At 42.5% G+C, this 12,311-nt stretch overlaps 1 protein-coding gene across 1 annotated transcript; it reads right to left on the bottom strand.

The window, feature by feature from the left end:
- Positions 1-1,972: 1,972 nt before the first annotated feature.
- SARC_03331 (hypothetical protein) lies at positions 1,973-11,342 on the bottom strand. Its single transcript, XM_014302862.1, has 13 exons — positions 9,683-11,342; positions 9,211-9,448; positions 8,626-8,686; positions 8,183-8,354; positions 7,315-7,416; positions 6,951-7,177; positions 6,501-6,600; positions 6,060-6,157; positions 5,643-5,780; positions 5,329-5,430; positions 4,571-5,173; positions 4,336-4,366; positions 1,973-2,874 (listed from the first exon to the last, which is right to left on the bottom strand). Exons 1-13 carry the CDS (start codon positions 11,328-11,330, stop codon positions 2,021-2,023), a joined length of 4,374 nt encoding a protein of 1,457 aa, XP_014158337.1. The 5' UTR covers positions 11,331-11,342; the 3' UTR covers positions 1,973-2,020.
- Between the last annotated feature and the right edge of the window lie 969 nt (positions 11,343-12,311).

Genomic DNA, 12,311 nt, shown 5'->3' with positions numbered 1-12,311 from the left:
GTGTGGATAGATAGTGTACGGCAGGTGCATAAAAGACCCATCCCAAGACTTTCGTGCGGGACTGTGGTGTGGTATATAGTGTACGACAGGTGCATAATGATCCATCTCAAGACTTTCGTGTGGGATTGTGGTGTGGTATACCGTGAATGGCAGGTGCATAACGACCCATCCCAAGACTTTCGTGTGGGACTGTGGTGTGGTATATAGTGTACGGCAAGTGCATAATGACCCATCCCAGGACTCTCGTGTGGGACTGTGGTGTGGTATATAGTGTACGGCAGGTGCATATTGACCCATCCCAGGACTTTCGTGTGGGACTGTGGTGCGGTATACCGTGAATGGCAGGCGCATAATGACTCATTTGTCTACGATGGTGGTGGTAATGGGGGCCGAGCGGTGGATGGCTAGGGTTTCTTTTGCGTGATGGGGTGAAGTATAAAGCTTATTGTAGTGTACTTAGAAGCACATGCTATTGCCACAGTATCCCAACATTGCCTATCACCTATATGTAAAAAAACGGCACGCGACTCTACGTTGACTACGATGGTGGTGCTCACGGGTTGAAGGGCGGCTTGACGGATTGCTGCGTAGCTTTCTCTCTGTCTCTTGTGTGTTTCAGACGCTCTTTTGGACATCATATATATGACGGTGGTTTTCGAGGTTAGGATGTACATACACAAGGTTCCGAATAGTTTCATAGACAGTTTGTTTTGTAAGGTATTGGCTCAATAAACGTCTTGAAAAGCTGAAACCCACATCTCACCTTCCTAATTTGTTCTGAAGACTTTATGTATCTCTCATCCGTTTGAGTGTATTGTTTTAGATTTCTGCTGCGATCGTCCAGCCCAGGACATTACGATAAGCTACCCTATCCTTCGTGTACAGACTGCATCTGGCGTTTTGGGATTCAACTAAGACATCTAATGTGATAGTCGAGCGGGCAAGTGGCGCTTTCAGAAATGATACAATTCGCTGCAAATCGATAGAAGTATAAGACTTACCCGTTCCGTCGACGGGAATGCGAGTATAAATAAGTCAGACACTTCTTAGGACTGAATAATATAGTCTTAGAACTATCAAGATTCTCGATGCAGCACGACTGTAGCAAAACTCATCAATGTGATACAATACGGATCAAGTACTTCTCACACAAGTAACAGTACCTCCATCTCAATCTGACATTGGCCTGTCTTGATGAGACCACCTTGACTGCAAAGGGCTGCTTGCATGTGGTGCATTTCTGGACCTCATTTGAATCATGCTTGGCAACTACAAAGGTCATAGCGAACGAGGATGCCTTACGTCGAGAGGCGAAGGGATTTTGTCATATAGACCAATATACTCTTCTGTGAGTTGGGTTAAGATCTATCGTACTAACGGACTAACAGTTTTTCAATACCATTATAATTTTAATTTTGTTGAGTGTACAACTAATTATTTGCATGCTACTAGTCGCAATAAATTATATTTGTGTAATGCCGCTCGCTTTGGACACAGGCTGTGTATTGTCAAAATCGCCGCTCAGATCGAAAGCCTTATCTCATATTATGCTTGACCTTTCGCAATACCTCGACCCAACGGACTTCTGAGTGAACTGAGTAATTTAAGTCATTTCAATACTGTCACTTTAACTGATAGGTTTCAAGTTGAATGTCCTCTTCCAAATCTTGTTGTGAATTCGGGCCTTGTTGCTGAAGTTGATTTTGCTGTTGATTTTGCTGTTGATTTTACTGCTGATAATGGTGCAGATGCAGGTTCTGGTTCTGGTTCTGATTTTGGTTCTGGTTCTGATTTTGGTTCTGATTTTGGTTCTGGTTCTGGTTCTGATTTTGGTTCTGATTTTGGTTCTGGTTCTGGTTCTGGTTCTGATTTTGGTTCTGGTTCTGATTTTGGTTCTGATTTTGGTTCTGGTTCTGATTTTGGTTCTGGTTCTGATTTTGGTTCTGGTTCTGATTTTGGTTCTGATTTTGGTTCTGGTTCTGATTTTGGTTCTGGTAATTCTGTACCGTATCGGCACTCTCTAAACCTGCTTCAGAATTATGCGAATTCGAGCTCGACTGTATTGAGCCCCCCCCTCTGGATGCGGTTCATTTTTTTGTGCTACATATTGTTTTGGTTCTGAGGCGATTCCGCTGAGCCTGACACTCGGTCGCTTTTGTGCCTGGTATCCACTATAACAACTATCACTCGAAGCACGATTACTTCGTTGCGCGGTGCAGGCTCGGCCGCCCTGATTCAAATGGGTAACCTGACCAGGCTGAAGTCCGCTGTTAAATTCATATTGTGGGCGGCTTCCGGAGTTAAAAGATTGCTGCGCACTAGGGGTCTGTTGCTGACCAGCGTAGTCGAATTGTTGCTGATGCTGATCCCTATTGTTGAACTGCTGTTGATCCCTATTGTTGAACTGCTGTTGACCCCAATTGTTGAGCTGTTGTTGGCCCCCGTTGTTGAACTGTTGCTGATTCCCGTTGTCAGACTGTTGTTGATTTCCAATGTTTAACTGTCGCCGACTCCTTGAACCAAACCCTTGCTGTCCATTATTATCGAATTGTGACTGTCCATTGTTATCGAGTTGTTGCTGTCCATTATTATCGAGTTGTTGCTGTCCATTATTATCGAATTGTTGCTGTCCATTATTATCGAATTGTTGCTGTCCATTATTATCGAATTGTTGCTGTCCATTATTATCGAATTGTTGCTGTCCATTATTATCGAATTGTTGCTGTCCATTATTATCGAATTGTTGCTGTCCATTATTATCGAATTGTTGCTGTCTATTGTTATCGAATTGTGACTGTCCATTGTTATCGAGTTGTTGCTGTCCATTATTATCGAATTGTGACTGTCTTCCAGGATCGAACGAAAGCTGACAACCTACAAACGTACAGCGATAAAAACATGATCAGTATTCTATAGAAAATTAAAAGGTCTTACGAATATACAGAAAAGCTTACATTTTTAAATCTGTAAAACAATACATACAACCGTGCGTGCATATATGCGACTGGACAAAAGAATAGTGTGTAAAAAAGCATGTTGTATTTGCATACAAACATATGAAGCCTCGTATGATCTACTATAATGAAGTAGCACAACTGTCGCTAACACTGAAAAGCTGAACATAACACATCCCCATAAGCGAGTAAATAAATCATCTTCTAACTCTGACTTTTCTACACAAACAATGGTACAACTATCCCTCTTTTAGTCGCCCGAGTTTTCACTTCACTAGTACAGGGACTCTCACCAAGAATTCAGTATCGATAAAACCTCAAATTGCAAGTTACAAAGGGGAAGATGCCCCTCCCTGGTCTGGACATGTACACAATTTCAGTAAGAAAAAACCCCCTCAATGATCCGAAATCAACTCACTTAGACAAACACAAACAAAAACACAATATTTACAAGTACATATATATAGAAATACATACACATATACACATTGACGTGTAAATATAAACACGTACACTTTAACATATATATATACATATTCATATATACACACATACACACACATTGACGTGCAAATATAAACATATACATACATATATATATATACACATATACATACATTGACGTGTAAATATAAAAACGTACACTTTATATATATATATACATTGACGTGTAAATATAAAAACGTACACTTTATATACATATATACATGCACATATGAGAGTGAGGTGAATGATACTATAGACTGAGTGTTTGTAATAAGTGCAATCATAACCACCTGTAGTGGAGAGAGTTAATGAAAGAGACTATAGACTGAGTGTATGCAATAAATGCAATCATAACCAACTGGTGTGGACAGAGTGAGGTGAACGAGACTATAGACTGACTGTTCAAAATAAGTACAATCATAACATACATACATGTACATTGACGTGTAAATATAAACACGTACACTTTATATATATGTATATAAAACATGTACACTTTATATATATATATACATACCCAACACATACATATACATTGACGTGTAAATATAAACAAACACACTTTATTTATATACATGTATATATATATGCTAAAAAATACGTAGAAGTAAAATCGATCAGCGATTCAGAACCAGTTTCTTTCTGCCTGTCACCCAAAATCAAAACGGGTAGAACAAGAACTTTCGGATATGGATGCAGATAAGACATTTCAGCAGAAGATGCAAAATCAGTGTACTGGAAAGGGAAAGAACGACTAAGCACGTAATTACGTAACACAAAGGCTCCGGAAACCGTTCGCTCATATATTTGATGTGATGTGGAATTCTTGGCCACTTAATTTTGAACGACACACCGCATTGTGCTGACACTCCAATTCCTCACGAGCCTAACTTACCCTTCGAAGGTAGTCGGTCTAAGCTCCGCATCTAGGTCCATTGTACAAAAAAGAAACATGTCAATTAATCATAATGTCGATATATAATGTAAACACTAAATTTTCGTGACTAGTGGATGAGATGTGCGAACATTGCATTATTCATTTTCCTACGTAAAAATATAACACCCCCACAAATTGCAGACAACCACCGATTCGTAAGTATGAACCAGTACATTTTTTTCTACAATCATACCTGTTGCTGCGCGCCCTGACTTTGGAATTGTCCTGGACCTAGACCTTGTTGTTGGCCCTGATCTTGCTGTTGTTGTGAGCTGCCAATCTGTAGTTGCTGAGGCTGATCGGGTTCATACGGCTTAAACTCTCCCCCTCCTCGCGGGACCATGCGCTGCTGCTGCTGCTCCCACTGTTGCTTGCGCTGCTGTTGCTGCTGCTCCACCTGGTCATTCTGCTGCTGTTGCTTCTGCTGCATCTCTTGCTGCGTGTTCAGTCGCTGCTGTTGCTGCTGCAGCGCCATCAGCTGCTGCTCCTGCTGTTGCTGCTGCGCATCCAGCTGTCGCTGCATTTGCTGCTGCTCCAGTTGTCGTTGCTGTTGCATCTCTTGGGTCATGGTTTGCTGTTGTTGTTCATTTGTTTGGCGCTGTTGTATATTGGTTCGCGTCTGCTGTTGCTGCTCGTACTCCAACTGCTGCTGTAGCAGTTGCTGTTGTTGCTTCTGATACTCCAAAGGCGGCCGATACTGGCTCTGCGGTTTGTAGAAGTTGTGGTTGTACCCGTCTCTGGATTTCAGGTACTCTAGCAGGGCTCGCTGGCCAGCTTTGTAAGCATACGAAGCGGCCTACAGCAAATAATATAAGTAATAATTAGTATTGATGCGATACCTTAGCGCAATAGGTGCACGTATACCACATTTTCGACGAGTGAAGCCTAAACTTGACAGCACAAATTGACCTCGACAAGTGACAGACAGTTACATTCGGATGATACACTTACAGTGAAGTCCATGGCATCTCTCTGGTCTAAATCAGCCCCGGCATCGAGCAGGACGCCCATGAAATTTTGCCAACCAAACTCGGCCGCAAGGTGCAGTGCCGTCTGTGATATATTGACGAGGAAATTGGTCTGTATCAGTACTTAGACACAGCCACCAATGTAACGCGGAAATTTGACACATTTACTAACTTTATTTCATGCATACATAAATTATATTGAATTCAATATCATTTCGCATTTTTCATATTGCGAATAAAAACTTCCTTGATCAGCTGGTTCTTAATCAAATCCAAATTACATTGCATTTAACCTACCATGCTGGTATCCGGTGACCCCCCTACGGGCGGTAGAAACCGCATTTGACCCAAAACCATGATGCTTTCTCTAAACTTCTGTAACATGACGTCCTCTTCGAAGCACAATTTCGATAGGAATGCCACTTCCTCCGGTGACTAGAACCAGATAATAACATACATATTTAGTTCAAAAAGGAAAAAAAAAGGAAAAAAGAAGAAGAAAAGCCAGACTTTCTGGCTGATACGCTTGGAATACGTGGCTATGTTCAACATATCCTCCCAAGAAGCCGAACTATACATCCACATCTCCTGGAAACTCTTAATATGACGTCTCCCATACATGTGTAGCCCAGCGTAACCAAGCTGACCTTGGTCATTTTGATGTGCGATTGGAAGTAAAAGTTGAGCACCAGCGCGTCGTACATGCAGACATACCGCATTTGAGCCGGGTTGGCGCTGCTCCATCATTTCCGAAAACTCCTCGTGCAATTTTAACATCTCCGTGCCTAGCCCTCGCGAGTCCACGGTGCCGTCTGCTGGGAGGGTTTACGTATTCATAGACTATGTTAGAAAGACTTAAAATATAATTGTATCCCCCATGTCGACTTCGCATTATCAGAGCCCGCGTCACACGCGCTTCGTTGACAAAATTTACATACAATTGTGAGCATAAATCTCATAGGGCAGCTGAAAGAGATTCACACCAATTTATCTGATGAGAGGTACAAAAGTTCCGTCCCAATCAATGATAGTATTCCGCAAAACAATAAATAAGAGCGCATGTTATAACAAGCAAACGCGGTGATGCAGACTAGACGACATGGATTCGCAAACGAAGCGTAGGATAGCAATCGTGCAAGAGTCAAGAAGGCATACATTTTCGCGGCAGCGGTGTTGCATTGGACCTGTGTTCGAACATCAACATATTTTCTCCACAGTATATCTGTTTGTTAGCGACCTTCACCAAGGCCGTCAACTGGAAATTTATGCGTGCAAATTTAAAGGCGCACAAGGGTATATGAGCCCTGATACTAGAACGAGCGCTGAAAGGGAGTAAGATGAAAAGTAAGGAATGCAAGTCGGGTTGGTGAAACTGCACATGTTTTCTAATGCACAAGCAGGTTAGTGCAATTGTAACTTGTATAACATATCTGGCGTCATAGAAGCTTCCAGCTTCACTTGCACACATGCGCAATGCAATGACTCGATCGCAAATTGGAAGCAGAGAGTCAAGCGCCAGCACAACGAAACGCAAGACATCGGCACCGACAGTGCACTATACAAACACTATCTTAAGTATGCGGACAACATCTCTTCCTATATTACCTGAGTCATTTTCGAGTGGATGGCGGGTGCATGGAATCTGTAGTACATCTGGCCGTTGTTGTTGACAATCGGATTGGTGAAGACCGGGGGATGTTGGCCGAAGGCTACACTGTAGCTCATATTGCTCCATCCGAATTGTTGCACTATACTTTCACTAATCTTGATCACAGCCGTGATAGGATCGCCCTCCAAGCCATTGGTCACAGAAAGCGAGACAAGCTTCAACCCTATTCTCAAATGTACAGAGGTGACTGAGTGGGCAGGAGGAAGCTCCAAAAATTAAGCTAGCATACGAGTATATTATGCAATATGCATAATGCATTATAAACTACAGAGCTTTTGATACAAAAAAGAGGCTACTCACCTTGAAGTATAGCGTACGATGAGCAGCTGGCAGCGCTGCCAGCATTCTGTTGTGGTCCATGACTTCCTCCATGTGAAGAATCCTGCCTATTCTGATCGCGTTCTATCAATACAGCCCATTAAGATATTGAGTTGATGTGTTGTAGATGATTAAATGCGTGACCATTGGGTATACTGGTGTGATGTCGAAACACAAAAGGGTCGCGTTAATATAATCATTAATGACGATAGAAATATAAGCAACGATTCCGGTATACATAGATATAAGGAACGATATTACACCCACATCCACGCCCATATATATATATATATAAACATACATCCATACATACATACATACATACATACATACATACACATATAGTACATACATACGAAGGTAAAAAGGTACAAACATACATACACGTATGTAATTATACGTGTATATATGTACTATGTGTGTATGTATGAATGTATGATATATATATTATAAATTAAGAATAAATACACACACGTATACTATGTGTGCACAAAATACTCTCGCTTAATATGAGGGATATGAATGTTGATAAACTCGACATTGAATGAAGAAACACCAATTCTTCTTTCTACAGGTAAAATCTCCAAATCGTAGACCCGCTTGAAGGCACTCGACTCAGCATCACAGCAGTTCAAAAACAAGCATTGACCGCCATACAATAATAAAGCAACATACCTGGGTACGCATGTCATGTGGAGTACCCAACAGACCATACATAGACAACGAATTGCTCTTCATATGTATTTTCACATCCATCAGTCACATATTTCACAAATAAATTTACTATATAATAAGCTCCCAGATTTGTTCCTGTGAATGGTGTTCTAGTAGTGCAACAGTTGATCATTACCAGCAGGTTGACTGTGTTGGCTTCGAAGGCTCCCGTTGCTCTGACTGTTACCATCAAAGCTGGGTGCATGACTATGGTGGCTAGGGTTATTGCTGTTCTGAGCGTAAATAATATGCGGGCCAGGGTTCACATTAGAGCCCGAATTGACCATTCCATTTTCATACGCCGTCGCCTATTCGAATGGGGAAGGAAACATTTAGTGGAAAGTACAAAGCGTATGTAACATAATAGTAACTAGCTCATAAAGAACTGCTAGTTGACTTTTGGTTGAAGTGGTCGAGCAAAGAGCGTGTGGGCGACATTTTACAAGCTATAGTAATAACCGCTAAATTCCGAGCGTGCAGTATGTGTATATGCAATTATCACGAAGCCACTCAGAAGCAAAAGGCATATTCAGTGCTCAAGATATACATAGCAGATATCCCAAATTGCAACAGACATACTGGATCTCCGCTCGATCTGATATTCGTGTTGTTCCGTGAGTTCCCAGGCTTGGGCGGGTACCTGCAGATGGGTTGACAGAATGTATATAATTATAGCCATGCGAATATGGTTCCCACAAAAAGAATTGGCCCTTGTTCAATTTCATATCGGTAACACAGATATATCACTTCTGATTGAGCTTGAATACACCGAACACCATACCAGAAAACGACCGATTCATAACCCAACCGATGTAATTATGCGTGAAAATTGCAATATCGACTAAGCTACTATATAAAAGTCGTTCACACAACAGCTGGAGTCGAGGATGCAATATCCATACTGTCAGCAGACACAACGTGCGGATTGTGAATAGCAGAGAACCCAGTTAGCACATCAGGGACGATAAATCTGTACACAATCGAGCTCCGCCAAATTCAACCTAGAGTAGGCATAATCTTAGACAAGTCGTCAACTATAGATGCTCTAAATGTATGGCGAAAGCGGCTGTGACTCCAATAACTATGGGCATAACGATGACTATTGTGCGGTCGCGAGTATTAAGATTTCCAAGGCATCTTGTAGCATTCTATCATTTGACATACCCAGCCCTTGACGAGTTTGCCATTGGTGTCCCTGGTCTCATTTTCTTCGCCGGAGAATTAGTATATACATCCCCGACGTTGTTTCCATGTATACTCCCAGTGTGGTGACTGCCTGTATGATGACTTTTGTTGTCAGCGTGCCCATCTTCAGCCTGACCAGCAGCGGCTGCATCACCTTTATCCTCTGACGCATTCTTCGCCTTTTCAAGTTCTTTAGCCTCCCACGCTTCAGCCTCAGCTGTGTATATTTGATGTGATTGACAGTGAAAAAAAAGGCCAACAGAACAATCGATCCCTCCGGAATTCAGTGAAGACACACGCACGCCCAGCGAAAGGGGTTCAACTGGGACAAAAAAAAAGAGTACAGGAATACAGAGCAAACATTTCGAACGTGCCGAGGAAGCAAAATTTGTCAAAGGCTTCAAAACAGAGGGAAAATAATATGAAGATTAATAGACAAATATACACATACCAGCTTTACTTGGCTCAGAGAGTCTCCTCGCACGTTTAGGTCTGGGCCCGTCCACTGTAATCTTGACCTTCAGTTCCAGGACAGCCTCCATTGGTGGATGTGTTTGGAACTTAAGAATCAATCTGAAAGCTTTCCCGCGGCCTGATCTACCTACAAATCGGAATCCGCTAAAGTTAGCAACATTAGCTCTGAAGTACGCGTTACTGTTCCGCAATTCCCCTTGATTGCCATCTGACGTGATAGCCACAACCTGCACTTCGGTTCCATCTGGTATGGGCTCGCTGGAGTATACCACAAAGGGTACCGCCAAAGCCTTGTTGCATCTCCAATGGTGAGGCAATTGTGACGTCGTGATAGATGGTACGCTCGTCTTCAGTCTATAGCCGGATACGCGCCGTCGTCCACTTACACTGCCATTCTGACTTGCATCCTCTGCTTCAGTACCCCTTGATCCAGGCGGCTGTGACTGCTGCTGCGGGACATTAGCTGCTTCTGCTGCGATAGCCAATTGAGGCTGTGCACGCAGTGTGTGTGCATATTTAATATCGCCCGGCCCTTGTGAACTGTTGAATCCCTGATTCTGTTCTGGGGTGATACTGTCCGAAGGCACCCTTTGCTCATTCATAGGAGATGGAATATTCCGCATATATTTGTTATCCCTCACCAACGCCCCTGTACCGGCCTGCTGTGGATGCCTTTGCTGCTGAGACTCAGCCTCCTCTTGCGAAATAAATTGTGGTTGCTGACACTGGTAGTTCTGTTGCGAGTGTGTGTTTGAGTGTCGCATCTGCCCGTTGTTACCATTGGCAACATTGTAACTACCTCTACTACTAGCACTCGTGCTCGAAGGCCCACCGCTGTTTGCATGTGGTGGTCCGTAGCTTCGGCCCTGCATGTCTTGTCCCGTATTTTGATTGTTACTGTTGAAACCTTGATTGCGCATAGGTGCTTGCAGCGTATTCATATGCGAGTTGGCTTGTGGTGGCTGCAATACACCTTGGTCCCCAAGTTCATCCGAATTGCACGTGGGTCCCTGAGCACCAAACCGCCCCGTTCCCCGTCCCTCTCGCTCAGATGTTACGTGTGTGCTATTACTGCCGTTGACTTGAGTGAAATTATTCACATTATTAGCGCTACCGTTGCCGTCACTATAGCCGGCCTGTGGCGTATTAGAATATTGCTGAGGTTGACGATTGGGATTGTATGTCATGATACGCGGAGTCCCGTTATTTGATCTGCCTCTGTTATCGTAGGGGTGCGATTGTGGGTTTGAGTAACCGTTGTGTTGTGATTGACACTGAGCTCTCGGTCCGACATTGTACTGAGATCCTGACTGATTGTTATAGCCTTGGGCATTCGAATCATGCTGTTGCGGCTGATGCTGTGAGTGATGCTGTTGCTGGTGGTGTTGTTGCTGGTGGTGTTGTTGCTGGTGGTGTTGCTGCTGTTGCTGGTCTTGTTGCAATAGTTGTTGCTGTGCGTGTTGCGGGTGGAAGTGATAGTGTTGCTGTTGATGCTGATTTGGGGTTCGTTGTTGTTGAGATTCATCTACTTGATCATGTCGTTCTTGATTTTGATCTGTAACTTTACTATTGCTAACACTTTCAGTGGGCGGGTCGCCCCTATACTGCACTCGCGGGCTGCTCATCGTGATTCAGCGTCATATACTTGCGATTCCGCGTTCAGCCAGAGTTAGGTTCCGCAGATTGAATTTTTCTGCAATTTAAGGCGATTAGGATAAATATGACTGAAGTAATACCTTGTAATGTACGTATATTTAGTTTGAGGTCGTTCATGACACTGTATGTGGCGTAATTAGAGTCAAATACTAATCGATTAGAGTTTAGAAGGAAGTACGTTTGCGATACGTTTTTCGTCCGTCTGTTGCTCCTGTTGTGTGCGTCGCTTGTGATGTGGTTCACTTGATGGTATGGTATCACATGAAGTATGGAGTTGCTGTGTCGCACATAGGTTCAGAACTGATACCTCTATTCTGGGGTTAGCAAGTATTTGTCGAGAGCTCCGATGAGTACACAATCACCGCGTTTTCGGTCGGTTAGATTATACTGCGCTTGTAAAAATTGAAGAAAAAAAAAGTTTTTTCTACTGTTTTTGCATTGTTTTATTCATTTATTTAGGAAAAAAAAATTTAAAAACAAATTCAAGCCTAAGCATCTGACCAGGTTTTTGGAGTTTTTTTTTTTGATGTTGACAGTTGAGACTCTTGTGCGTCTCGTGTATAGAGAGAGATAGATAAATACCGGTTTTATATTTTATGTAGTACAGTCATACTGAGAAGGTATTGAAAAATAGGGGTTTATTATACGTCTTCTAAAAACAAATTCTCGATAACTCAAATTTTGTGGTTATATCAACTATAACTAATAGAATATGTGCTAGTTACTCCGAAAAAAAGAAAATAGAAGTTGTGGTAATTATTAATAGCCGTTCCCGAAACTATGTGGCATATTGGGAATGTATTATACACTAATACAACAGGAATTGGAGGAATTAAATTTTTCGTTTGCTATATTAGTTTGAATACTATTTAAAAATATATATACCTCCCCCCCCCAGTCCCAGGCCCTCTACTACAGCTACTAGTAGTAGAGCTCCCAGGCCACAGCCC

The sequence above is a fragment of the Sphaeroforma arctica genome (assembly GCF_001186125.1).
Source record: "Sphaeroforma arctica JP610 unplaced genomic scaffold supercont1.168, whole genome shotgun sequence".
Classification (NCBI taxonomy): domain Eukaryota; class Ichthyosporea; order Ichthyophonida; genus Sphaeroforma; species Sphaeroforma arctica.
Note: the sequence above shows the minus strand (reverse complement) of the source record. Positions and strands in the feature narration are given on the sequence as shown.

Excerpts from the sequence above, each read along its gene's own strand:
- SARC_03331 (XM_014302862.1), bottom strand. The coding sequence starts at position 11,330 with ATGAGCAGCCCGCGAGTGCAGTATAGGGGCGACCCGCCCACTGAAAGT. Across the intron at positions 6,158-6,500 it reads AACACCGCTGCCGCGAAAAT|ACGGCACCGTGGACTCGCGA; the intron begins GTATGCCTTCTT and ends CCCTCCCAGCAG. Across the intron at positions 5,174-5,328 it reads GAGATGCCATGGACTTCACT|GCCGCTTCGTATGCTTACAA; the intron begins GTAAGTGTATCA and ends TATTTGCTGTAG.